The sequence below is a fragment of the Gigantopelta aegis genome, chromosome 6 (assembly GCF_016097555.1).
Source record: "Gigantopelta aegis isolate Gae_Host chromosome 6, Gae_host_genome, whole genome shotgun sequence".
Lineage (NCBI taxonomy): Eukaryota > Metazoa > Mollusca > Gastropoda > Neomphalida > Peltospiridae > Gigantopelta > Gigantopelta aegis.
The window spans coordinates 88,681,220-88,706,426 of NC_054704.1; the positions used below are offsets into that span (position 1 = coordinate 88,681,220).

The following is a 25,207-nucleotide window of genomic DNA, read 5'->3' on the forward strand; positions in this document are numbered from 1 at the left end:
TTATTTGTTATGTGGGTTACAGACAAGGCAATGTGGTTGATCCCTCAGTGAAATGTAAACCATTTTGTTGAAAGTGACCGTGTGTTTGTCATTATTTCTCTCAGCCCAATTTTATCAGATCCATCTGCAGGGCCGGTAAGCTTACCTCACTATGACCAGCACCCACTAGCTGGCTGCTTGTAAACAATTACTTGAGATGCTCTTAGATTGGCTTTTATCATGCCAGGTTCTCTATGCTCTGTGTTACTGGGCAGGACCCGGTGATACAGCATGCCTACTGTCACCGTCATGTGATAAGACATCAAGCCTGAACACAGTAACTGGCCATTTGCCCCTGTCTTTGTGTGCTAACCAAATCACTTCAGATTTGTGCTAAGTCAGGTAGTTTAGATTTGTAGATTCCCACAACTAGAATTCAATGCCGGTTTTTCAATTTGTACAAAAACATTCAATTTAATTTTTAAAGATGGGGAAGCATTTATTTTTCTTCTTCAATATCAAATTTTCAGATCTAGACATTGAGCAAGAACAAGAATTGTATCATTACCCAGATGGAGATTAAATGATATTCAACTGATATTGAAATGAATATTCAATATGAAATATGAAATGCATTACAACAAAATTCAGATTTGCCTATGACTACTGACTAAGTGACTGTTATAGCAAAGTTTGATACAAGAATGGAAACCCCTATAACAAAGTGCCTCGTTTTAACAAGGTTTGATTTTATTCGATAAATGATTACTGCACCAATAGCCCTTGCTGGGCTCAATGTATTGGCTCGCATTTCAGTCCCGGATTCCACCCAATGTGAGAATTAAAGACTTGCATTACTACCTATCTCCTGGAGAGACAACCTAGATAGCTGAAGTGTTTGACCAGGACAGCGTGCTTGAACCATAGTTGATATAAGCATCAAAATCAATGTAAAATGAATAACCATCAGTAGACATTATAGTTGTATCAAGTACTTTTTCACAATAAAAGGTTAAAAAGAAAAACTAAACAAGTGGAATAATTACTATTTTTCATTTATTTCATCATACATGCACATGTCACATGACTAGACAATGAAAAATAGACTCAGTAGCACTGCTTGGTTAGACAAAATAATTTAAGCATCATATCATCTCATTTACATATTATATACACTTTCTACACAGCCTGCCATCATGGGCATACTGGCATCTGTCTTTTACTGGGTTGTGTCTGCGTGGTGCATGTTATGTTCTTGTAACATAAAACACATTTTATCATACATCAAAAAATTCATACATAGTATATACAACCTGAGAGAAGATCACAGGTTAAAGTTCATAATCGTTAATCTTGCAAAAAGATTAATAATACTGAATATGAAAGTTGCTCATCACAAATGAAAGATTGTTGTATGGTGTAATGAAGGTAAATGTTGTGGAAAGTAATAAAAAAAGAAGAAATAGTTTCACAACCTAACTGACTGAATCCTAAATCACTAACAATTTACACTACAAAAGAAAGACTTGTTATAGAAGTTAGGCTTGTCACAAAAACACATATCACATTTTGACTTTTCACAACACTGCCGGATCCATTTATGGATACAAGTATTAGTGGATATGTCCGAATGTTCACAAGTTGGCCAGGGTTTTGATCTTGTCTGTGTGATCCTTCTTGAAGTGATGACTGAACTTCTTGAACTTTCGGACAATGGCTTTCTTATCCAGGATGCGGGGCTCTCCTATCAGCTGACCGTTGTTGTTGAGTTCAAACAACTTCCTCCTCATGGCGGGAGCGCTGTGCATGGATCCAGCGTTGGAGTGAAACGGCCGAGGAGTGGACGTCCTGACACTGGGACTGCGACTGGTGGAGGTCTTCCTGCGGCAGGTCTTGGACCGAGCGATGGGGCTGTGAGGGATCTTGAAGATCGGGTCGGAGGCTTTCACAGTGGCTGGTGTTGGAAGTGGACCCCTGTAGTCACAGTAGTCATTACTGGAGGTCGAGGGAATGCTGCTGCTGACTGTGGTGTAGCCACATCGAGAACTCACGCTGCTGGCATGGGGAGAGTTGTATGGGGCAAAGATTCCACTGCTGTCCACACTCTTAGGACTGTCCGTGAGAATGGAATCAATGAGGCAGGAATCTGCTTCCGTTGTCAGTCGAGAACATTCTGTCACGTTAGGTGCAACCATCATCGAAGTAAGTGTAGAACAGCCACCAAAGTTTGTAGCATAATTGCTGCCCTCACTGGTACTGGACTTGCCTGGAAGTTCAGTACGCTCGTGGAGAGGAGATGAGCTGTCGGAAGATGGATGTCCATTAACGTTTGGCATCGAACATGAAGAGTCAGCAGCAAACAGGTTGATTCTGGTGCTGGTGCGTGGAAGAGTCTGAGACTTGAATCCAAGTTCTGTATCGTCACACATATTTCTAGCACAGTTGTCTTTCTTGACACAAGAAGCTGGCTCAATGATGGAAACAAGTCCAGTGAGATGCAGGGCTGATGACTGGTTCTGCTGCCGATGATGACGTCTGGTGGAACATCTGGACACATTCAAATTCGACTTTCTGTTCTTTGAACGCTGACTGCGGTGTCGGCTACGGAGATACGACTGCTCGAGATTGCCAGGCTCTGAGTTCTCATCGATGGACCAGGTATACACACTGTCACCCGAAGTGCTGCTGCTGGGAAGGTTCGATGTTGGTTCATAGATGAGCGTAGAAGACATGAGTGGATGACTGCTCGTTCTAGAAGCTCTGGATGAAGATGTCTTGTTCTTACTTTTTGAGGGATAATAAGTGCTGTTTCCAGATGATGAGGAGGTGGCTCTACTCGATGCTGAACTGCTTGGTGCTCTCCTGACAATGATACGCTGCATGCATGCTGGTTTTGATTCGGCTCCTTCCACCATTCTCTGAGAAATATTCTCACCAGGAAACACTTTAGGACGACAGCTGCTAAGGTTCTTGGATTTATTGAGCAACTCATTGATCTTCCTCTGACGATCGATGGTAAAGTCTGAATAGTACTTAACACGTGACATGAGTTCCTTCTCCAGATCAAGATCAGGCACAACTTGGTTGTCGGAGAATAAATCCTCAGGTGTTGAAGGAGGGTAGGAGTCTGAGGAAGCACTGGACGGCACACAGTTCTCAGAGGTTGTCGAGTCCAACTGGTTTGGAAGCACCTTGATGTTAGCCTCCTGAAGCACTTGCAACATATTATTACTGTTGTCATAGTTGCGGTTTCGGACTCCATTGCCGGGACTGTTGAGAGAGTTGTGCGCCTCCACCTGGTCTGCTGGGGCTGAAGTAGTGTCATCAAACACGTTGCGGGTTTCCTCGGGGCTCGGAGACAGGTCAGAGTCTGTGAGGCCGCTAGTGCTGGCGAGCAGCTGCTCAATGAGGAAGTCGGCATAGCTGTAGTGCAGGTTGCAGGTACTGCGATCGGATGATGTCGTCGTAGGGCCATCTGCAGCTGTTGCCATGGTCACGTGATGTGCAGTAAAGGCGAATTCATTTTCCAGACCGCAGTGCTGCAGCAGATTTAAGAACTTGTTTTTGATGCTCACTATCTCTGTCTTGAGGGCCTGTTCCTGCTGTTTGATATTAACCTGTAAGACACAAAACACCTAAAAAATTTATAATTGAGTTGATGAGGTATAACTGTTCATTGTAGCATCTACAGGGACATAATCCACTTTTGAAAATAAAATTTGAAATGATTTATAAAAAGTTAAAAGCTGATGATTTTGTTGTTTTTTTTCATTTCAGAACAAATTAGTCTACTTTTGTTGAAATGATTTTAGGAAAAAAAAAACCTGAAATTAAGTGTTTAAAAATCTGGTCATATTCCTGCAGTGAAATAACAATTTAATTTTTTTTAACTAAATTGTAATTGACTGAGGGGTATAGGGGTTGTTTTTAAGTTGGCACTTTTTGTTGTTGTTGGGGGGGTTTTGGGGGGGGGGGAGGGGTTGTTACAGGGACTAATATAGGGGTGTTTATAATGTGACAAGATTAAAATGTAATTTCATAAAATAAAAATATACACATTGATTTTAAATAATGGTGTAAATAAATGCATTACTCTATAACCATGTAGGGTACATGCTGTGTTAATACACTGTACACAATTGTTTATTAAGTATAGACGTCCACAAAAGTAAATTAAGGTAATGAGTTATTAATTAAATTTTAGTTCAGAAAATTCCTTCTTTTTATAAAAAAGTTTGGATCATTACTAATACTTTTTAGCTGTTTAAATTAGTGTCTGGGTTTGTGGTGTGGGTTTTTTTTATTATTGAAACGTTTGTAAATAACTGTAAAAATGCAGGTATTAAAAATTAAAGATACAGATTATAATAGCTAAATGTAATTTACAATGACCCAGCAAGTGAACTAAAATAAAATTGTGAAATGTAGGGAGAGGCTGTTGTCTGATCCCAAAACTGCATAGATGTGACAGTAAATAAATACCGGTTGAACCAAATAAAGTGTTTTCAACTAAACTAATTATATTTAAAATACTTTTTAGTCACTCATAATAAACCTTTTCCTTCCTTCAACAGCAAACAATTTATAATTATATTATTATAACAATTTAACCAAATATTGCAAAACCTATAATAGGTCTAATGTAATTTATACACAATTTAGAGAATCAATATTTACCCACAAAATTATACTTAATGTGTGTAAATACATAAACACTATCCTCCATTATCTAAAATTAAAAACAGTACATAAACAAGCCCAGTGAAAGTGACTCACCCTGGTGCACCTACACTTCTGCAGTTTACAGATAGCCATCTGGGTACTATGATAGCAATGGACACAGGCATGTGTTTACTTTTACACTAAGATGACTGTGTTGGGTGGCTGTATGTGTGCCAGATTGTGTTGTGACAGTCCCAGACTGTACGTCTGAGAAGGACAATGATCGGAAGCTGTCAGTGGCTTATTCTAACCAGCCCCATTCACACCCTGCTTTGTTTCCTACTCAGTCTTTTGTTGCATAATTAGCAGCTTTCTGTTTAAATTTTTGGCCTGATTGTCGCACATTATATGGCAGCCCCAGACATGATTAGGTTATAAATATTGGTGGTCTACTTAGCGATAAATTAAACAAAATTAACAAGTCTGTTTTTTTATTATTGACCTGAAAAAATTAACAGTTTTAACATTATTTACAAACTGTTATGATTTATTAAATTTATTAACAGTAAATTGTGTTCACAAATTACCAATAATGGCTAGAAATCGCAAATCACAGTTTGTAAATAATAGATTTATATTTCTCTTTTAAAATAAATAAATATCTGGACTTGATCAATATTTGCCTACTGTTGTTAAAACATGAATTATAAATGTCTGGAACATTTCTTTAAATAGTTTTTTAAATCAAAATTAATATTTTAGTATGTTAAATATTTACCAATAGCAGTCTATATTAAATTATATGTCTACATTTTATCATTGACATTTTTACAAAAGATGGCAGGTAGTATATATATATATAAAAAAATTATATATATATATTTTATTGTCCCCAGCTCATTTTGATGATGCCAGGGTTGGGGTGCCCTGATTCATCGCCTTACAGAATATGAATTAGCTTATACATGCTAAATACTAGGAGTACATACACATTGTGGTAGTATGCTGATTATAGTAATAGTATAAATTATAAATGGCTAGATGATAGAAATATATTTAAATAGGCTGGTTGATGTAATGGGGACATAAAATAAATACAAGTTTAGAAAGGACTTAAAAAAAAGCTAGTATAATATTAATAACAATACACAAATAACTGATAACCCAAACAGACAATGAGTGAGTGAATGAATGAATGATTGAATATGCCATAGTGTAACTTGCATTTATAAAGTTTTATACTATTTAAACACACTTTGTGGATGTTAATGTTTTGATTTCCAAATAAAGGTAGTGTGGGTAGGTTTTTTAATAACAAACCTAATAGCTAGTTGTATATATTGTTTTACAAATGAATTAGTGCATCAAAAATATTTATTGTTTAAATTTTTACAAACTTATGTATGTATTTTTAGTTCATTTAATTGTATTAATCATTAAAAACGTGTGTCCACAATAACTTCAGGTTTCTTTTTCATTATTTTAAATCAAAGCATTTTGTTTCTGAACAAGTTTCAAAATGAGAATTCCAGATTCCAGTCTACAAAGGTCAGTTAGAAAATGTAGGGTACCTCGTATGTAATGATACCCCTCCTCTAGCTGGAGAGAAAGTGCTGAATTTGACCTCAAGTCTTATCTAATGTTAATGGGGGGTTGTTAATTACATTTATAGCTGTTGTTGCCATGGTGACTTGACCATTCTGTACAAGGGTAATGGTGTAACCTATAATGAAGTGAATGGGCGTTCGACCTGGGCCATTCATGGCATGAGATAGTCACAGGTGCCCCCCATATAAGTTGGTGGACAGGGCGAAATAATGGACCAAAACACAAAGGAGGAACACAAAACACATCTTTGTCTGGTCAACAAAAGAATAAAAAAACCAGGGATGTTCAATCAACAAGAAGTATCTTTGCAAGCAGTAGCTTTTCCTTTGGGCATTTTGGTCTTTAGCGTATTAAGTTAATGTTCAATTTATTGGGAGAATAGATGGTACTTAATGGGAAATAAGAGCAATTTTCAGGGTTTTCTATTTTTGGGTTAAAATTTTAAACTCTAATTTTAAATTATTCCAAATAAAGCATTTATAATTAGCAAATACAGTAGTACAAGTATAGATACATATTTACATAATGGAAGATGTAATAAATCAAGATATTATTCAGTTCAAATGTGATTGCAATTATCAAAACCTGTAAACATAACATCTAAATTTAAATATATTTGGCTGTTACATATTAATCAACTCTTTTTATATATATAATATTCCATTAGATGGATGTAATGCACATTTAAAAATAAAGGATCGAAAATATAAAAAGTTAAAATAATCAGTTTCAAGCTAAAAGATTATGATGTACTACACTTAAATAAAGGTATTTTTTTTACATTACAAATCAGTTGGCAATTATTATTTTTTTAAATTGTTTTATGTGATCAAATTAAAGAAAAGTAACCCTACAGCATGTTGGGTGGGTATACACAGTTTCAACTAGTAGAGAAAAATAAAATATTTAAACTGATACCATTGATATTAAAGCAAATAATTATAATGTATCTACTGTCTGCTTATGTAGTACGAGATATCTATAATATATCTAGGGCCATAGCAGTCTGCTAAGTTTGATGGTGGTTACTTTAAAGGTTAAGACACACACTAACCTACAAAGTAACCCTAACCCTAACTACATGTAAATGTAACTAACCCTACCCCATCTAACCAAAATAGGGGAGTAACGGTCAGATATTTTAACCAGATGGTTGTTGTTGTTTTCTATTACTTACCGGTTTGCACGTCTTAATGCAGATAACCATTTTTTTCTAAGAGATGACAATATCCACAGATAAAACTCCACGAAAGAACACCGACACACTGGTACACATCGACACCCATGGTCATATTTTAACAATTTTTTCGCAGACGGCAAGCCACGAGATTAAAACCAGTCAATAAATGGGTACCTTGTAATTCCGACCCACTGTCTACTTTTCAGACGGTACTCCTGCCGAAAGGAAGCTAAGTTAGCACACGTCAAACTGTGCTGGGCTAGACGGTACTGATGAACCAGACATGTACGTCTTGGTATGTAAAAACATCCATACACTGCAAGATTGGTGTAACAAGATGAGAATCAGTCTCCAGTTGGCAGAGTTGTGTTCACCATGCCATCACTGTGTACTATGATGGCCAGAGCAGTAGCCTCACTGCACATGCAAGTTGAGGGGGCCCTTTTGGGGATGATGGCAAGTGATTGACACGTGCACCAGACCGTGTCGGATCAGTTACATGTGCAGACCATGTGCCAATAACCATATATTCTGGTGTTGCAGTTGCATCACCTACAGGCCTTGGGTCAAGTTTCTGGTTTTTCAATCAAACAGAAATAGCCGCTGGGTTGTATATAATAAAACGTGCTGCTTGATTTTAATGTGGGAATGTGTTGGTTAAAAGTAAACACCTTTAGTCTAAGAATCATCTGATAGATGATGTATGATGTTGTTTTATTTTACACATTAACTTACAAAGACAACAAAATATGATAAACGTGTCTGAACCTCTTTGGATATAGGCACGTTAATAAAGTACCTATACCAATTTGAGAAATTAAGCCTAATGCTGCCATGAGGTTATGTTGAGAAATCAGTTTGTCTTATTTTTTAAATTATATACTATAAGCACTTATGAATAATCATTAAAAAAAAATAGCCCATCCCATATTCTCTGGCTGCTATTGTTATTGCTATTATCTGCCAGTAAATGTGTGGAAATAAAACATTATTGTGTGATGTTGATAAAAGTGCCCAAGTAGGGCCTCTAATTAAGTGCCTGCCTGTTACATAACCTGGTGGAGTGGCCAGTTGTCTAATTGGCTGAGCTGTGACAATCAACTGTGGAGAGGGCCAGCTTATTGTTTGTATCAGTGTCTCTGCATGTCAGCCTGTCATGTGGGAGATTAACTGCAGGGGGGACTAGGGGAAGGGAGGGCAGCCAGCTCCTGGGAACCCAGCTGATTGTTTTAACTTATCATTTCCATGTTAGTCTAGCTTCATTACTGTGTCATGTTAAGTGAGGGAACACAGTCACTCAAACAGTCACCATTTCAATACAGTTGTAGTTTGACATGTTTGACAAGTATAATAATAAAAAATTATAATAATAATAATTAAAAAAAAATAATAATAAAAAAATTATTTTTTAATATTACAAAATTTGCTACATGGCTGGATGAGCAAAACATTTAACTAAATATCTATTAAATATAAAAAATTGAGGAAACCCAGTTTTGGGGTTTTTTTTACAAAATATTAATTATTACATGAAATTATTTAGCCAAATTAAATAAAATTTGTCAGTTTTAAAAATGTTCAGTTGGTAAGATTGGCAAGTGTCAGAGTTATCTCTGGTTGCTCATTAGTATTTCAGGACATATGTTTACATCATACTAACAGATACTAACAAACCACAGAATTTGACTTTTATTTTCAGAACTGAGGTGTTTATGCATGTGTATGTCAACAGCCTGTTTGCCAAACTTCATTTTATTACTGGTATTGTTTATTCAAAAAATTTAAAAAATAAATAAAAGTTTGGCTGTTTGAATAAGCTTTGTACTAACCAGTCAGCATTATTGTTTTATTTTTAGAAGAAAAGAAATCGAAAATTTGGTGGGGGGGGGGGGGGGGGGGGATACTAATTAATAAAACTTTATTTGTGATAGATGTGTGTGGTGGTATACAAAGACAACTCAGTTTTTGAACTAAATGAAACCAGAATGGTATTTGTAATAAACATCTTGTACCCATGTTCAAAGTACATTCTGGTCCGTGTAGTAATTGTTTTTGTGTTTGATGCCCCGTGGAATGTGAAGATGTGTCTGTCAGTGGGTGCACGTATGTATTATACATTATCACTGGCAGGTGAAAGCTTCACAGCTAATTAATATTTCACATGTCATCTGTCACCATGGCTACTCACTGCAAACTCAGTCTGTTGAATCAATTTGTGTTCAGGTTTTGTACAGTGTAACATACTGGTGTTAAAATGTCAAAATACATTACTGGTATTGTAACTTGCTGTTCATCTGATACCATAAAATCAGGGGCATTTGGTACATTGTTAATGTATATATTGATATCACCAAAATAAGTATATTCCAAATAATAAACTATACTTAAATGAAACTGAATTTTATATAGATTTGTGTGGTATTTAGCAATCATATTGTAGCAAATATTTAGTTCAGTTATCAGTTACTGGTATTGTAACTTGCTGTTCATCTGATACCATAAAATCAGGGGCATTTGGTACATTGTTAATGTATATATTGATATCACCAAAATAAGTATATTCCAAATAATAAACTATACTTAAATGAAACTGAATTTTATATAGATTTGTATGGTTTTTAGCAAACATATTGTAGCAAATATTTAGTTCAGTTATCTGATTCTAGTATCATTATTATCAAATAAATGGTTCACCAAAACTAGTAAAGTCTCTGGTGTAACAGTATCAATTGTATTAAATATTAAGTTTTAGAATATCGGTGATATTAAATATATGGTTTAAGAATATCAGTGATAATAAACATTTTTTTTATAACTGATATTACATATATGATTAACAATATCTGGTATTACATGTTTGGTTTAACATTGTAACCAATATTAAATATCTGGTTCAGTAAAATTATTATTTGGATTACTGATTAGGCTTGGTTTGACAGAGTATTGTTGTTTTTAAAATTATTTTGAACATGTTAATACTGAAATTTGTGAGCAATTTGTTGGTAATAATGTTGAAGATGGCATGAAGAGTTGTCTCCCATTTTGTCATCCATTGTAGGGTTTGTTTATTGTATTATATATTTTGTGTTTCTAAATATATTAAATATATTCAACACTTTTACAGCAAAATTATATTTAATCACATATCTTAATATTTGTTGTCGTTGTGCTAATCCCAATGTTATATATTTAGACTGATTTAACTAACACGAAAAAGGCTGTAATATTAGCTCTTTGTGCACAAAAATCCTATTCAGCTTGAGCTTCCATTGTCAAACACCAAACACAATGTAAACTTATTCTTCTGCACAGTCATGCAGTGTGATAGTAATACATGTAGTAACAATATTTTTAAACATTATTTGATGAAAAGGTTGAAAATAAGGATGGCATCTGAAGCTAATTTATTAAGGTTCACAGTTCTCTAAAATTAATTGTATAATTGTTAAAACATTTTATTGCTTAGAATATTCACTGTTATTCAATTGACAGATGAGTACTTCCGTAAAACTATAAAACACTGGATAATTTAAACAAAATTGTCTTAGCCAAAAATAATACTAAATGATGTACCCAAAAGTATAATTAACGGTATAGTTTAGAAAATAGTACTTACCATATCTGATTGAAGCACCATATACATTTCATCTGTAGACATGTGGTCGTGTATACTTGCATCTGTTTCCATAGTACACTCAAGCCAGTCTGGAAATAACACAAGCACACACATAAGACATAATACTTCAACATATCAACAGAAAACATTTCAAGTTTAAAATACATTTTTCATGATATTTTAACTAATTAATTTTAAACAGTTACCTGTAACCATCTGAGCCATATTTATTTGTGTGCCACAGAGATGAAATGCTTGTCCTCTCTCAGCCACAGAATGAAGACTGGTGTTAAATAACATCGTACTCGGTTTTGATATCGCAGCCAGAAATTCCACAAACACCAGTTCTTACACGTTTGTCAGTCTAATATCATTTAATGTGTTATATTTCACGGCTGTTGTTCAAACATGAATCCATTTACTTGTGGTTTTCCTGTCAGAGTTAATGAAAATTGTGTGAATCTGCAGTGTAACGATCGCCCAAGTGATGGTCGTGTGAAAGAGCAGGTGCATCTGAGTCCTGTAGAGAAGGGTGACTGAAACACCCTGGGTGTTAATGGCTACACAAGCAAGAATACCACAAATCCTACAATTGTTTTCCCAATACTTTAGCTTTTCTTTCAGTGTTAAGCTTCCTTTGTTGAGCACTTATGGAGAACAAAAGTGTTAAGCAAACAGGGTCTCAAAAATTGATTGTTCTTAATCTGTGTGTTTGTATAGAGGCATCAATGTTTTTGCTCCCACTGGTACAATGAGACAGTTCTGCAGGTGAGATTTTCCAGTTGATGTTACCTACCTGAGGCTAACTTTCAGATCTCTATCTAAATGGTCGCCCAGCCTCAACTAGTGGCCATTACAGGACCAAATGGGCATCAGTTGAATATAACACTAAAGATTTAATTTCCATCACCTTATGACATCAGGTTTGAAAATCACTGATATTGGAGATATTTTTCATTCACTGGCTATGCCTGCAGGCGTTGGATCAATAGATGACCACCTTAGAGGACTTTCAAGACCTTCTGGGGGTTAATCCACATTGGGGGATGAGTGGAAGAGGAGATAAAATTAAACAATTTACCTTTATTTACCTGTCTTATCATTTCTAGAATGGCTCAAAGAGTTAACAAATTAAATGTGTATATATCTTCACCTTCGGTGACTAAAGGAATTGGGTAAAAGCTTTAGTAGTGATTGGTACCAGTAAGTTTTGTCTACATCAATGCATTGTTCACTCTGGGAGGTCATACATTTAAACCAGGTTTTACCTTTGATTCTGTGGCTGGTAACACATTAGAAAGAACAGGATTTGTTCACAATTTTATGGTCATAGTGAACTTTCCATCCACCCTGGCTGTTACACCATGCCTAACCGGGAGGAAGAAACACTTTTATTTTGAGATAAGATAACATTCCAAACTTTGAGCAATAACCATCTGGCTCAGCAAATAACTAACAGTCAAATATACCACTTGACTGCCATCGTGAACATATAAAAGTATGGTGAATACAAATAAAACTTTGAACTTGTGAAAATACGCTGAATACAAATAAAATCGAATACATGGTTTTTAACAATATTTTGTGTTAGTTAGTGGTGGGATTGGTCGGCTAGCTAAAGCCAGTATTAGGACATCTACTTACATACTACACCAATATGTTTATCAGAATAATATAACACTACTGACAGACAAAATCAATGATGGAGAGTCACAGGCATGAGTTAGACCAACAGTGTTTAATGGTAGTTTTAGGTATAGGGTTAGGGTTAGTCTTTAGAGCCTTTGATATAGAGGGGTACAGGTCAAACTCTTTCCAATCCATGCAGCTATATTACATTATAATCAGTTTAGATATGTTAGAATTTGGTTATTTTAACATTTTTATTATGGTGTAGATGAAGATAGTATATTAGTTTATAAGAATGATAACAAAATGAAAATAGCATTCAATATCCATATGAAAAAAAACAATATTAGTTATTATATATTAGGTGGTACTAAACAATAGATAAAGACAAGCTTACCCATGACTGTTCTGTAAACCTCTGATAATAAAGACAGCTGTAACCTTCCTGATCTCTCTATCATACTCTGTACCAATTCCTCTAGTTACCTCCACACCAACTAGCACTAAACTGAGGAGGACATGAGGGTTTGTCCTCATTTAAGTATGAGACTTAGTGTCATTGAGAGCTGAGAGAAACTTGTCAGAATGCTAATCCAGCCTTAGTAACCAGTAATCACTAGGGTGGTGTTGGGGGGGATCTGCAGCCAGGGATGTTTGTGGTGGAGGGAGGTGTGAAGCAGGCAATCATTAGGGCATTGAAGCAGACTAACACTCTGTCAGCGAGCTATTGTTGACACTGAGCTAATCAAGTGCTGGTTAATGGGTGGGATTTACACACCAAGAACACTGTTAAACACTCACTGAGTGGTGATTAATGATTTGAGTTAATGCTCTAACTTAATTAGAAAGATAATTATTTCAGTTCATGATTTATTTTACAGATAAAATATAGAATGCTGAAAGTTACAACATTGATAAGAAAATATGTTTATTAATGATTTTTAAAAATAAAATGCTAAAGATTTCACTATTGGTAAGAAAATTATGCAATTTATTGATGATGTTTAAACAAAATATAAAAATAAAAAGATTAAAAAAAATTAGTTTTAACTTCTGCTTTGTTATAATGGATGGGAACACTTCCTGATATTAAGTTTGTGTAAATAAGTTTAAATCTTCAGGATGAGCCAGTAAATGTCTATCTATCAACCAAACATGTTTTGACCAAGTATTATCTCAGATCATTTTACTAAAATCAGACTGTGCCGATGTAGGTTTATTACTGATTGATACTGTTTAAATTTTTTATCCTAATTTCTCAATTTTGTTGTATGATAAGTCATATGACTTTGGTTTAACACAAACATATTAACAATACAGCTTAGCTATGTGTTATTTCAACAATATTGAGTTTAACCATGATAATGTAATTCAAAGTTTGTAGAGTGTATATATCTTGTTAAAGCTGTACTGTCTTTAATCATATTAATCATCAAGTTTTTGTAGCATTTAACAGTACATGCCACTTTAGTGTTGTAAGATGTTTAAACAGTGTTAAGATTTTGACAGGACATGTAGCTTTGTAAGATACACTTCCTGATAGATTTATGGTAATCTCATTACATCATACTGGAGCTAGCAGGCTGGAATACAAACTTAATGGCATCCTTCTTAAAGAATTGTCCTTTTTTATCCATATCATCCTTGAAAAAAGTTTGTTTTGTTTAACAACACCACTAGAGCACATTGATTTATTAATCATCGGCTATTGGATGTCAAACATATGGTCATTTTGACAGTCATAGAGATGAAACCCACTATATTTTTCCATTAGTAGCAAGGGATTTTTTATCTGCACCATCCCACAGACAGAATAGCACATACCACGGCCTTTGATATACCAGTTGTGGTGCACTGGCTAGAGCAAGAAATAGCCCAATAGGCCCACTGACAGGGATCGATCTTAGACCGACCACCCACCCTTGAAAAAAACCCCATTCTAAACAGAGCTGTCAGAGGGAAGGTCAGATCAATACTGTTTCTTCAATGACATATTAAATTATTATCTTAAATTGTTAAATTATACAGTGAAACCTCTAGATCTGTAATATCAAAGTCAAATTCAAAATCTGAATTTGGAAATAATCTAGACAAAAAAAATGTATGTAAAGTTTAAAACCTAAAATGATTTTCATGCTTACCTTCTAGCCACCGACTCCACTGGTTCATATTATCACCTAACATTATTTTAATCATAAAATGGTTTTACGCAATCGGTGTGGATTCCTTATACTCTTTGGTCACACATTACACAAAACCAACACCGTCCAATCAAGTTATTCAAAAACCTATCACATTTTGTATGATTGGCTGCTTGTTTTTACATCCACAGTAAGTGTATTACTGTAAGCCAATCATGTTTTACGTAGGTGTACACCTAAGAGGTCTCGTCTGCCGGTTTACCTGCAGCACACCTGTGTTGTAGATTGTGTATTGAGTTCTAAAGGTAGCCAGCAGACAGGCAACAAAAGGTTCTGTTTTTCAAAGACAGAGCTCTGAACATGAAAGAGTGCATATCAGATAACAAGGTGAATCAAAGAAGAAGACAGCACATCAAACCAGTCTGATGATAGACTTTGTAGAGTTTTATCAGTACCAGTACTTTGGAAAAAGATAATTTAAAAAAAAGTAGAACTTTGATAGTCCATAACATACTTTTGTACTGGCAGAGAATTTTATTTATTATCATTTGAATGATGCTTTTGAAATTGGTTAAATGGTACACATTAGGTAGTAAAAAACAAACTTGAATGATTTTATTTTTTTAAAATTATAATATAGTTGATTAAAATAAAAAAAATAATAAATAATAATAATAATAATAATAATAAAGCTGCAACATTTGCCTGTAGTCTTACTGGTTACTTATAGCTTTATTCACTGCATTTTGGTGGTTTTTGTAAAGTTGAAACTGTACCATTATATTTTGCTTTATACTGAAAGTAATCTAAAATATTAATGTCAGTAATGTGATATACCACTACCAGTTCATACAAGATGTCATTCATTGCTGGTTGTAGTTTTCTATCTGTTGCTATTAGTGACATTCTGATCATTCAAGTGATGAAACATTCATTAGTTGGATTCTAACAATATGATGATAATCGATTTTCAAATTCATTATCAAAGAATTCAAATTCTTTTTCAAGTTGATATCTATTGTAACTGATTGTGTAATCTAAAGTTCATCAGTTGTTGCAGCAAACTGATTATAACCCACTGATGGATGACGCAATTCCAACCGATTCCCGTCACTAATTGCCATAGATAATAGAGGTGTATGTAAAAACTGGACATTGGCCCATCACAGAGCTATTTAAAAATTGATATTGGCCCAGCACAAAACCATGTAAAAATTATTGTTAAGAGGAGATTATCACTCAGTTAAGTTCAAAAGGAATTTCCAGTTATTTTTATTATGTGGTACATTGTATAACAAGTAGTCTATTTTTTAGGGTCCCATAAACTTGGATATAGACATTGAAGCATATAATTAAAGGGTTTTGGGCGCGACATGTAACACATGCCTGGTCTTTGATGTGACTTATATAGTAGGTATATTAGTCTACTGGTCTGCAGGTTACCACACAGGTGTATTAACTGTGCAGTTACACGCGTGCTGATTGGCAAATATTTGTGTTGCGCTGTCTATCGGGTAAATACTCCAATTAAAAACCGATTGTAAGGAGAACAATAAGTGTTGAGCGCTGTAATAAACCACCAATAACAGACTGAGTGGATCAGTGGGTATCTGCTGTTAAAAAGATTAACACTAATACTTTACAATCTTTTTCTCACTCTTATATTGATGGTTGCAGTTTCTCGTCATTATAGATTTTCTTAAAGGTTTTTGAACTGAGCTGAAACTGTTTTAATTGCCTCTATACCACAAGGGTTTCAGGTACTGACGTGTAACCTGTATGTTCATTTTACTGCAATTATCATAAGCTAAATAAAGTGGAAATATATTTATAATTTTTTATTCCATGTCTGGTAGTTGGATTAGTAGACACACTAAAGCCTATATTAGAATATCTCCCCACATATAGTAATGACATATTTTACAGAACAAAAAATTGTAAATATATTTCTATTGGGCTATATGGGCCATTTGCCAGTCAACTTTATTTATGAAATAAATTTTGTTTAAATCAATTACTTTGTTTTTAGTATTATAAGTATTACTAGAATAAAGAAAAAACATCCATGTATAATAAAGATGTTCTCAAATATGACATGACATGTGTACTATGTGTTGAAGATGTAATATTTAACCCATGCAGTACTGAGTCTGAGCCTGTTACCATGTGGTTTGAGTTTGATGGCATGTGGCCACAGCTTCATCTCATTGGGTTGCCTAATTAACATTAACTAATTCAATTTGGAGCCAATACTGTGTAAATAGTTTCCACCACTAATTAGTTATGGTTAGTTACTTTTGTCATCTTTTTATTTAATTCTGTGTGGGTAATTTTTGGCATGCTTCCATCAGAGAACTGTTCAAGCATGCCTGTCGTGGGCACAACCTCTGACTTCACCAGAGTTCTGTCCATGACAGGAAAGTACTTAATTCTCCATCTTAGCACATTTTATACTTGAGAGGAAACATTTTGCTTTAACTGTATACTATGACATCCACCAATATTTGTTTTTGACAAATACATACATATTTGTATACATACACATTTAACTGCATTAAACTGTAGGGACCGGCCTCGGTGGCGTCATGGTTAGGCCATCAGTCTACAGGCTGGTAGGTACTGGGTTCGGATCCCAGTCGAGGCATGGGATTTTTAATCCACATACCGACTCCAAACCCTGAGTGAGTGCTCCGCAAGGCTCAATGGGTAGGTGTAATCCACTTGCACCGACCAGTGATCCATAACTGGTTCAACAAAAAATCCCTTGCTGCTAATCGAAAAGATTAGCCCATGTAGTGGTGACAGCGGGTTTCCTCTCAAAATCTGTGTGGTCCTTAACCATATGTCTGACACCATATAACCGTAAATAAAATGTGTTGAGTGTCGTTAAATAAAACATTTCTTTCTTTGGTACTGGTATGGTACTGTAATTTATTGTAAAAGTAACACTCATTAGTTAGTTGCCATATGGCTTTATTGCTTCACAACAAGAAGAAATAAAAATATTTAGTGTGCTGTCTGTCATGAACAATCACTCAAAAGGTATTCTCAGTTCGAGGTTTGAATTTTACAAGAACAGACTGTTGTGTTCCTGCTAATTATCGGAAATAGCCGGTTTTGTTAAAACTCCTGTTGAAGTCTCCATTAAATAGTTGAATAAAGGAAGACCGTGGACGATAAGAATGGAGCCAGTCTGACCGCACGACACAAACAGGTGTTTCCTCATTTAATGGCAGACAGCCACACGTTTAACACCATGTCACAGAGAAGTGTCTCCGTCAGGCTTCACTTGGTGTGATTCAAGTCATCTCACAGACATAAACCGAATATTGGTGTGGTTCTTTTACATTGGGCTTCACTTGGTGGGCTTCGAGTCATCTCACAGACAAACCTTATATTGGTGTAGATCTTTAAAGAATGTGGGGCTTTGCTTGGTGTGATTCAGATCATCTCAGACATAAACCTTACATTGGTGTGGCTCTTTACGACATGATGATCCACTGCTGGTGCATTTATAATAGCTTGTAACAGGATTGTTTCAGTCTGAACATGATGGTACATCCATACTTGGCAGTTATTTTAACACTTTAAAATTTTGAGTAGTAATATTTCTAGTCAATTGAAAATTGGTTAGCAACTAATGTTTAATGTTTTAAAATTGTGCAATGATCTCTGAAACTTGTGTAGCAAATCGCAACACGATACTGAACAAAATGTTTCTTGCACTAAAACAATTAATCTAATAAAATTATGTTGTGGATTTTTATGTTAAACTTGACTTGTTTTTTGTGATACATCTTTTAAATTTGCTTCTGAGGTCTTTATTAATAATGTTTAGATTTCTGATAATACCAATTCTTTACAACAATAATACATATAGGGCCATCATATTATATAAAATGTTGAACTCATTTTTAAAAAGTTCAAATTGAAAAAAGCTGGACAGTTGAATACTTTATTTAATATAAAAGTAATTTTTCAACATTTTAGATCAATTTTAGGCTACTTGGAAATCGCATAAAAAACTGAAATACCTCACCCCTAGATGCACAACACATCTAAGCACAATTTTATTTTTACTACTGGTTTGTGGCAAGGAAATGGTTGGGTGTCATGCTTATGTTCCTTTGGTGCTGTATGCTAGATGGTTTCCCTGGAAAACATCTGTTTTCTATAGAGCCCATTAGAAAATCACCACATGTTTTGAGTGGAAACATTGTAAATAAATGTTCAATTGCCCATTGCTGTAAATGACCCCAGTAATGGATAGGAAATGTAGTTTAAAGAGGATGTCGGGATGTAACTCACATTTTAGTGCCATCATATAGTCCAGCTTGTAAATCTGTGTGACCAGCTGTAAGAAGTGGTTTATGAAGCTTCTGTTGAGCAGATTGTATTCTGCACTAGAAGACACTGTACCCGGTGACCGTGTCATCGTTATTGTGCAATATTGTGTAATATTATAAGTAGCAAATTTGGTTTCAGATTTTAAAATAATTTCAACATTTAATTCTAGTAAATCTTTGTGCCAACCATGTATTTCAGTTAAATTTTTAATATTGCGACCAATATGCGACCATTTTGTTCATCTGGCGACTAAAACATTGCGACCATTTTGTTCATTTGGCAATTAAAACAGTTGATACTATCTATATAAGTAGAAAATAGAAGTAGGTGTCATCTAGCTCCTAGATGGAAAACATTAACATAGAGAGGCTGAATATTGAAGGCTACAGAGAAACAGTTTGAATTTGTTACTAAATGGACAGGGACTTTAATAATTCCAAGAGGCTGACCTGTCTAATGTACTTGTTCACTTGAGTGAATGCAAATTGAAGGGAGGATTTATGGGGTGGGATTTGCACCATGCCTCAGTGAAGCTGCACAGTGAAGCAATCTGGGGGTTACTTTCTTTGAATCCACACATTAGATGTTCCCACCGAATAGGGCTCTAGGCTTGTCATTAGGCCATCCAAAATGGGTGCTTTTTCAACCTTGCTTTTTGTTCAGTCTGTTTGCAGTCTTGACCTTTTGTGTATTCTTAGAGTAATATGAACTCAAGTCAAAAATATTTACTTTAGAGCAAATCAAGCATGCTGTGATTATACAAGAATGTCGGATGATTTTGGTCCGCTAGTTTTTGACCGTTATCTTTTCATGTTCCGATTGTAGAGCTGAGATTGAATTGGACGTGAGAAATATTTTACCTTATTCCAGATTAACTATACCTGGTTTAGCTTTCACAGGCCAAACTAAACTGACAGCACTTAGCTAGAAAATCTGGTATTACAACCTTTAAGCTTCCTTTTCAAATTTATGTTTCTTCTTGAAGATGGTAAGCAGTATTTATAAAACATGTAAAACATTTTGCTGTCAAATGTGAATAACTGTTTATATATATTTATGTATGTATGCTCAAGAATAATTTAGTAATTCTAAAAGTATACTAGAGATAATAAGCAATAAATATACTCTTTAATTTGGGATAAGGGGTGAGATCTAGCTCAGTTGGTAGAACACTCGCTTGAGGTGTTTGCATTATAGGATCGAACCACCTCAAAGAACTTATTCTCTGATTAGTTTTTTCAAATCCCAACCAGTGCCCTACAAGTGGTATAATGAAGACTGGTATATGTCGTCCTGTCTGTTGCCAATGAAAAAAAGTTGCAAGACTTTGTTTTAAAACATTACGAAATGTTTGACATTCAATAGCTAATGATTAATAAATCAATATGCTCTAGTGGTGTCACTAAACAAAACAAACTTTAACTTTAGCTTATCAGTAGCAGACTTTGTCGTGGGATCAAAAGGGTAGATAATTCACACTTAGTTTTCGAGCAGGTGGAGATAGCCGTGTCAGAAAATGGTGTCTGTCTTGTTTCCAGCTCCCTGTTATCAAGGTATGTCCCCGTGACTTATAGGTCCCCGGGGTGCCAGACATACACACAGAGAGGTGCGGGCTCTTGCCTGGTGGTCAGTTACTGTCCGGGCTGGACACTGCAGGGTCTGGGTCGTGTCCAGTCAGTCCCATGTGGTGGTCATTTGGAGCCATTTGACAAAGTTGAAGTAAAAAAAATTATGGGACAAGTGTGTCACTGATGTGCAGGAACAAAGGTGATGGCGGTATGTGATTTGTCACAGTTGCTAAGTAGAGCCATGAATTGATGTGGAATGTGGTTTTCTGGGTCTGTGTCTGGTTTGATTTTACAAACATCAAAGCCTTAATCATAGCCATACTGACACTAAGTGTTTTCCTATACTTTCTACTTTCTACTTTCTACAATTTAGTAGGAACTAGATTTAAGACTAACAATTAAGATTATTATTAACAGATCAGTATTAATAAAATTTGCGAAACAAACCTACTTTCATACCACTAATTACTTCATACTAAAATATGGAATGGTATGAGTTTTTCCATCTGTTATCCAAATGTGCATTCAGGTTTATATTAAAACTGTTTTATGAAATTCTGCTTTATATTGAAACATACACTTTATTTACAATCTTAGTATATTTTAATTAAATACAGATGTACTGTACCATATGTCAGTATAATTATGTGCTTCAGGTCATACTAAAATTTAATGATTTTTGTAATTCTACTTAGAATTGATACCTTGGTAAATATTTGAAACATGTACTCTATCTATAATTTTAGTATATTTAATTAAATACAGTATGTACCATATGTGTATATATGTTATTATGAAAAGCATCATATTAACTCTTCACTGTCTACAATATTCTACTGTTCACTGTGTTGTCCAGTGTGATTATCTTGCCCGAGTGATCATGGCTGACAACACCTCTTATCACAACATTCAGTAAGCCCTGCCTAATGAAGGAGGTTGATCATTTTTCATATTCCGGTGAAAGGCTGATGACACACAGGTGATTGAGCTTTGAGGTCTTGATGACAAGGAGTTGGTGTGATAGTCACCGTCTGACAGGTCCCAGTCCCTGGCAGACACCAGATACAACCACCACTGTTTGTGGTCCTTATTAGAGAAACTCTTTAGGGTAGTGTATAGCACTTCTAAGGATGATGATTGTGTGAGTTTGTGGGAGTATCAGACTACGGTACCTAGTAACAGAAATGCTAGTCATTTTAGTTTGTAAATAACATGTGATAAATCTTTTAATTATAATTTAATCAATTTCAATTTTTTTAAGCATGCATTGAGATGAACATACATAAATTGGTGTAACTATAAATCACGTTTCATTGATGTTAAACTTAAAATTTGTTTTAGAAATGGTGCTATATAAGATAACATTTTTAATGTTGAACTTAATAAAAAAAATTGATGTCATTGTCACACATTGGAAAAGTAATACATATATCTTGCCTTTTTGCTATGTAAAGGTAAAACTGTAGGCTATACTTTGAAGTGTCATTGTCAAACATTCTTTTTATCAGGGTTCAATAAATCCACTAGCCCTTGGTCTGTGCTAGTGGAAATTATCAGCTGTATTACCATAATACATAGGGCACTAGCCAAAGCTTACGTGAGGGTTAGTGTGACTTTCTCAAACATTTGTTGAACACTGTTTTTATTCACAATAATTGTGTCATGCTTACACTGCCTAATACATGCAGTTATCTATGAAATGATCAGTTCTGTCTAGCCATCTCTATAATGATAAAGCCCCTCACCAAGTGTGCCACAATGTATTTATTAAATATTATCTAATTCCTGTAACTGCTGATTAGAGAATAGCATTAGAATTGATAGGCTGATATATCCCTAATATTCTTATCTTAACCGTGTTCAGCCACACCATGAGAACTGTGATGCAGGGCAGATAGGGTCTCGGAGGGGGTCTGCCCCATCTCATTGGGTGATGGTCACACTCCCCACAGATTGTCCGAAGACAATCTTCTGTCGGGCTGCTGGTGCTAAGTGGAGACTTGGTGAAGCAAGTGTGTCCACTGGGCAAGATGGCTGAATGATGGGTTATAGCACCAGGGGTCATGTCACAGGGGCCATGCTAATTTTCATGTTGGAATGCGAAAGTCCATAAAGTTGTCAAAACTTGATGCAAGAGCGGCCATTATAGTTTCACACAATTACGAGATCAGTGTGAATTTAACATGTGGAACTGATGGTGTGTGTTAAACACTGAATGTTATGTGCAAATGTCAAGTATTTATCAAGTGGAACACTTTGTGGGGTTGTTACTGTTCCTCCATTGCTAATTTCAATTTCACTATTTTGCTGTTAATATTCTTAGAATACAATACACATCTTTTGGCTTTAGTTTTTCTTCTGTTTGTATTTTTATGAAACCTTTTCTTTAAATGTAACTCTTGGTTTAATCAATATAATCTAAATGCATGTATTGCAAAATAATTACAAATTTAAATAATTTTTGTAAACAGATAAACATTTCTGCTTTAACAGTATCTTGTATATTGTATAAGGCTATTAAATAATTTTGTATACACTGGCAAACATCTGTGCTTTTAAACCTTAAAACCTGCTTTTTCCACACACACACACAAAAAAGGTTATTTCTTAACAGTGTCAAATAGAAATAATTGCAGATCTTTTCGACTGCACCAATTAGAGTTAAATTTGCAAAGAATACAAGCATTTGCTAGCTATAGTTTGTCAAAACCGTAGGCCCGTAATGATGATTGTGTGAGGTTGTTTTTGCCCATTGTCTGAGCACAAGTCTGGATTTAAAAGTGATGCAAACCGTGTTTATCCCAGCATGTCCCCGCATCATCCACAGGTGATGCGGCTCGGTCTGGCCACCAGCCACACTCAAATTATACACCTTAGCAGCTCTCCTTGTTTGGAGGAGACAAATTGGCAAAGTGGAGAAATGAGATTTTTACACCCGATCTGCTAATGCTCTGTAATTTTCTGTTTATGTAACTTTTCCTTAATTTGATCTTATTTTGGACTTGTGATTTTGTAAAAGATTTGTATTAATTATTTTAGAAATTTGTTTGATCTTGCTTTTAAAAATAGTTGAAGTGGTTCGGTAGTAAAAGCTACATAAAGTGGACTTGGCTTCCTGTATCATTATGGTAATTTGTGACTCTGTGGTCATATAATATTGAATGTAGTAATAGGGTCATCATTTTGAGTTCTATCATGATATTTATTTAGCTCCATTATGGACAAATCACTTGTTGGTTGTGAACCTTGCAAAGTGAACAACTGTACAGAAATAAGATTTTATATGAGGTAATAGTTTTAATGATCATCTTCAAACAGAATGCTAATGTCATCTTTGAAAAGAAATTCAGATAAAAATGTCTATCTTATTTTTGGCATTGTGATCGAATGTATCATTTTGAAACATGTTTTATCATGTTATAATTTACATAACTAACTGAATTAATTTAGTTTTTTCAAGATAACATGGCTTAAAATAGTTTTAAAAAAATGTATTTAAAATACATATAAATACAAATAAACTTTTAATGAACTTCAGAAAAGAAACCATTGAACAGAACTGCAGTATTACACTTAGTTTTTGTTTTTAAAAAACATATGTAGTCTTTGATAATAATCATGGATAATATTGACAGAAAATTTTTTCTGTTTTCATTTGTGGTAATAGAGAAAAAAAGTTTTTGTTTGCCCATTTTAATTTTTATTTTTGATAAAATTACAAATAAATACCCACCAATAATGGGTATATCAATACCCGTGGTGTTCTGCCCATCCTAATTGTCTGTTAGCCGCTGATATCTAACGTGTTCTGGTATTCTGCTTACCCTGCTAGCCCTGCTTACAGCTTGGGTGCTGCCATAACTGTTCACTAGGAGGGCAGCATCCACTTGGTGTAATCGGTCCACCTAATGAAATTACCCACCACTGTGGCAGTGAATAGCACTGGCCAATTAACAAACTATGAGATGATAACTGTGTATAACTGGCTTGGATTGTGTCCTCTTTGATGTTTTATGGTGTGTTAATCCATCATTTATCAGCAAATCCCTCTCTTTTTTGTGAGAGATCACCGGGGCCTGTACCAGTCGCTTCACATAAAAGACCCCCAGGATTTATTTTCAATGCTGCAAGCCGGAGATGCTAGGCTTGTGGAGAAACATTCAATAAGTGCAGCCTGGCTTGATCATTTAATGAAGCTTGACCATTGTCCAGACACTTTAATTTGACCAGTTAGCCAACAAGCTGGCCTTGCTGGGTCTTCTCTCAATGTACTAGTTTGATCTATTGTAGGAATCCAATATCTCTGACTTCAGACAGCAAATTATTATTTTTCACCAAACCCACCCCTCTGTAGCAATTAACTAAATTGGTGTGAAGTTTTGAGGCATGGGGGTTTTATGTTTGTTAAAATCTGCATGGGTGGAGAAAAGCTCATTGATGGTAGGGATAAATAAGTTATATAAAGTTGGATAATGTT

The 25,207-nt window shown here is 35.0% G+C and overlaps 2 protein-coding genes across 2 annotated transcripts in view; one reads left to right on the forward strand and one right to left on the reverse strand.

The window, feature by feature from the left end:
• Positions 1–25,207, forward strand: part of LOC121375272 (39S ribosomal protein L28, mitochondrial-like) — an 87,307-nt gene that overhangs the window by 32,492 nt on the left and 29,608 nt on the right. The gene's annotated exons all lie outside the window — the stretch shown is intronic.
• LOC121375271 (flocculation protein FLO11-like) overlaps positions 1,019–25,207 on the reverse strand; it is a 29,379-nt gene continuing 5,190 nt past the window's right edge. The window contains exons 2-3 of the mRNA XM_041502644.1: positions 11,046–11,134; positions 1,019–3,596 (exon numbers count right to left, since the gene is read on the reverse strand). Coding sequence (XP_041358578.1) covers positions 1,614–3,596; positions 11,046–11,134 — 2,072 coding nt within the window. The 3' untranslated portion in view covers positions 1,019–1,613. The remainder of the gene's footprint in view (positions 3,597–11,045; positions 11,135–25,207) is intronic.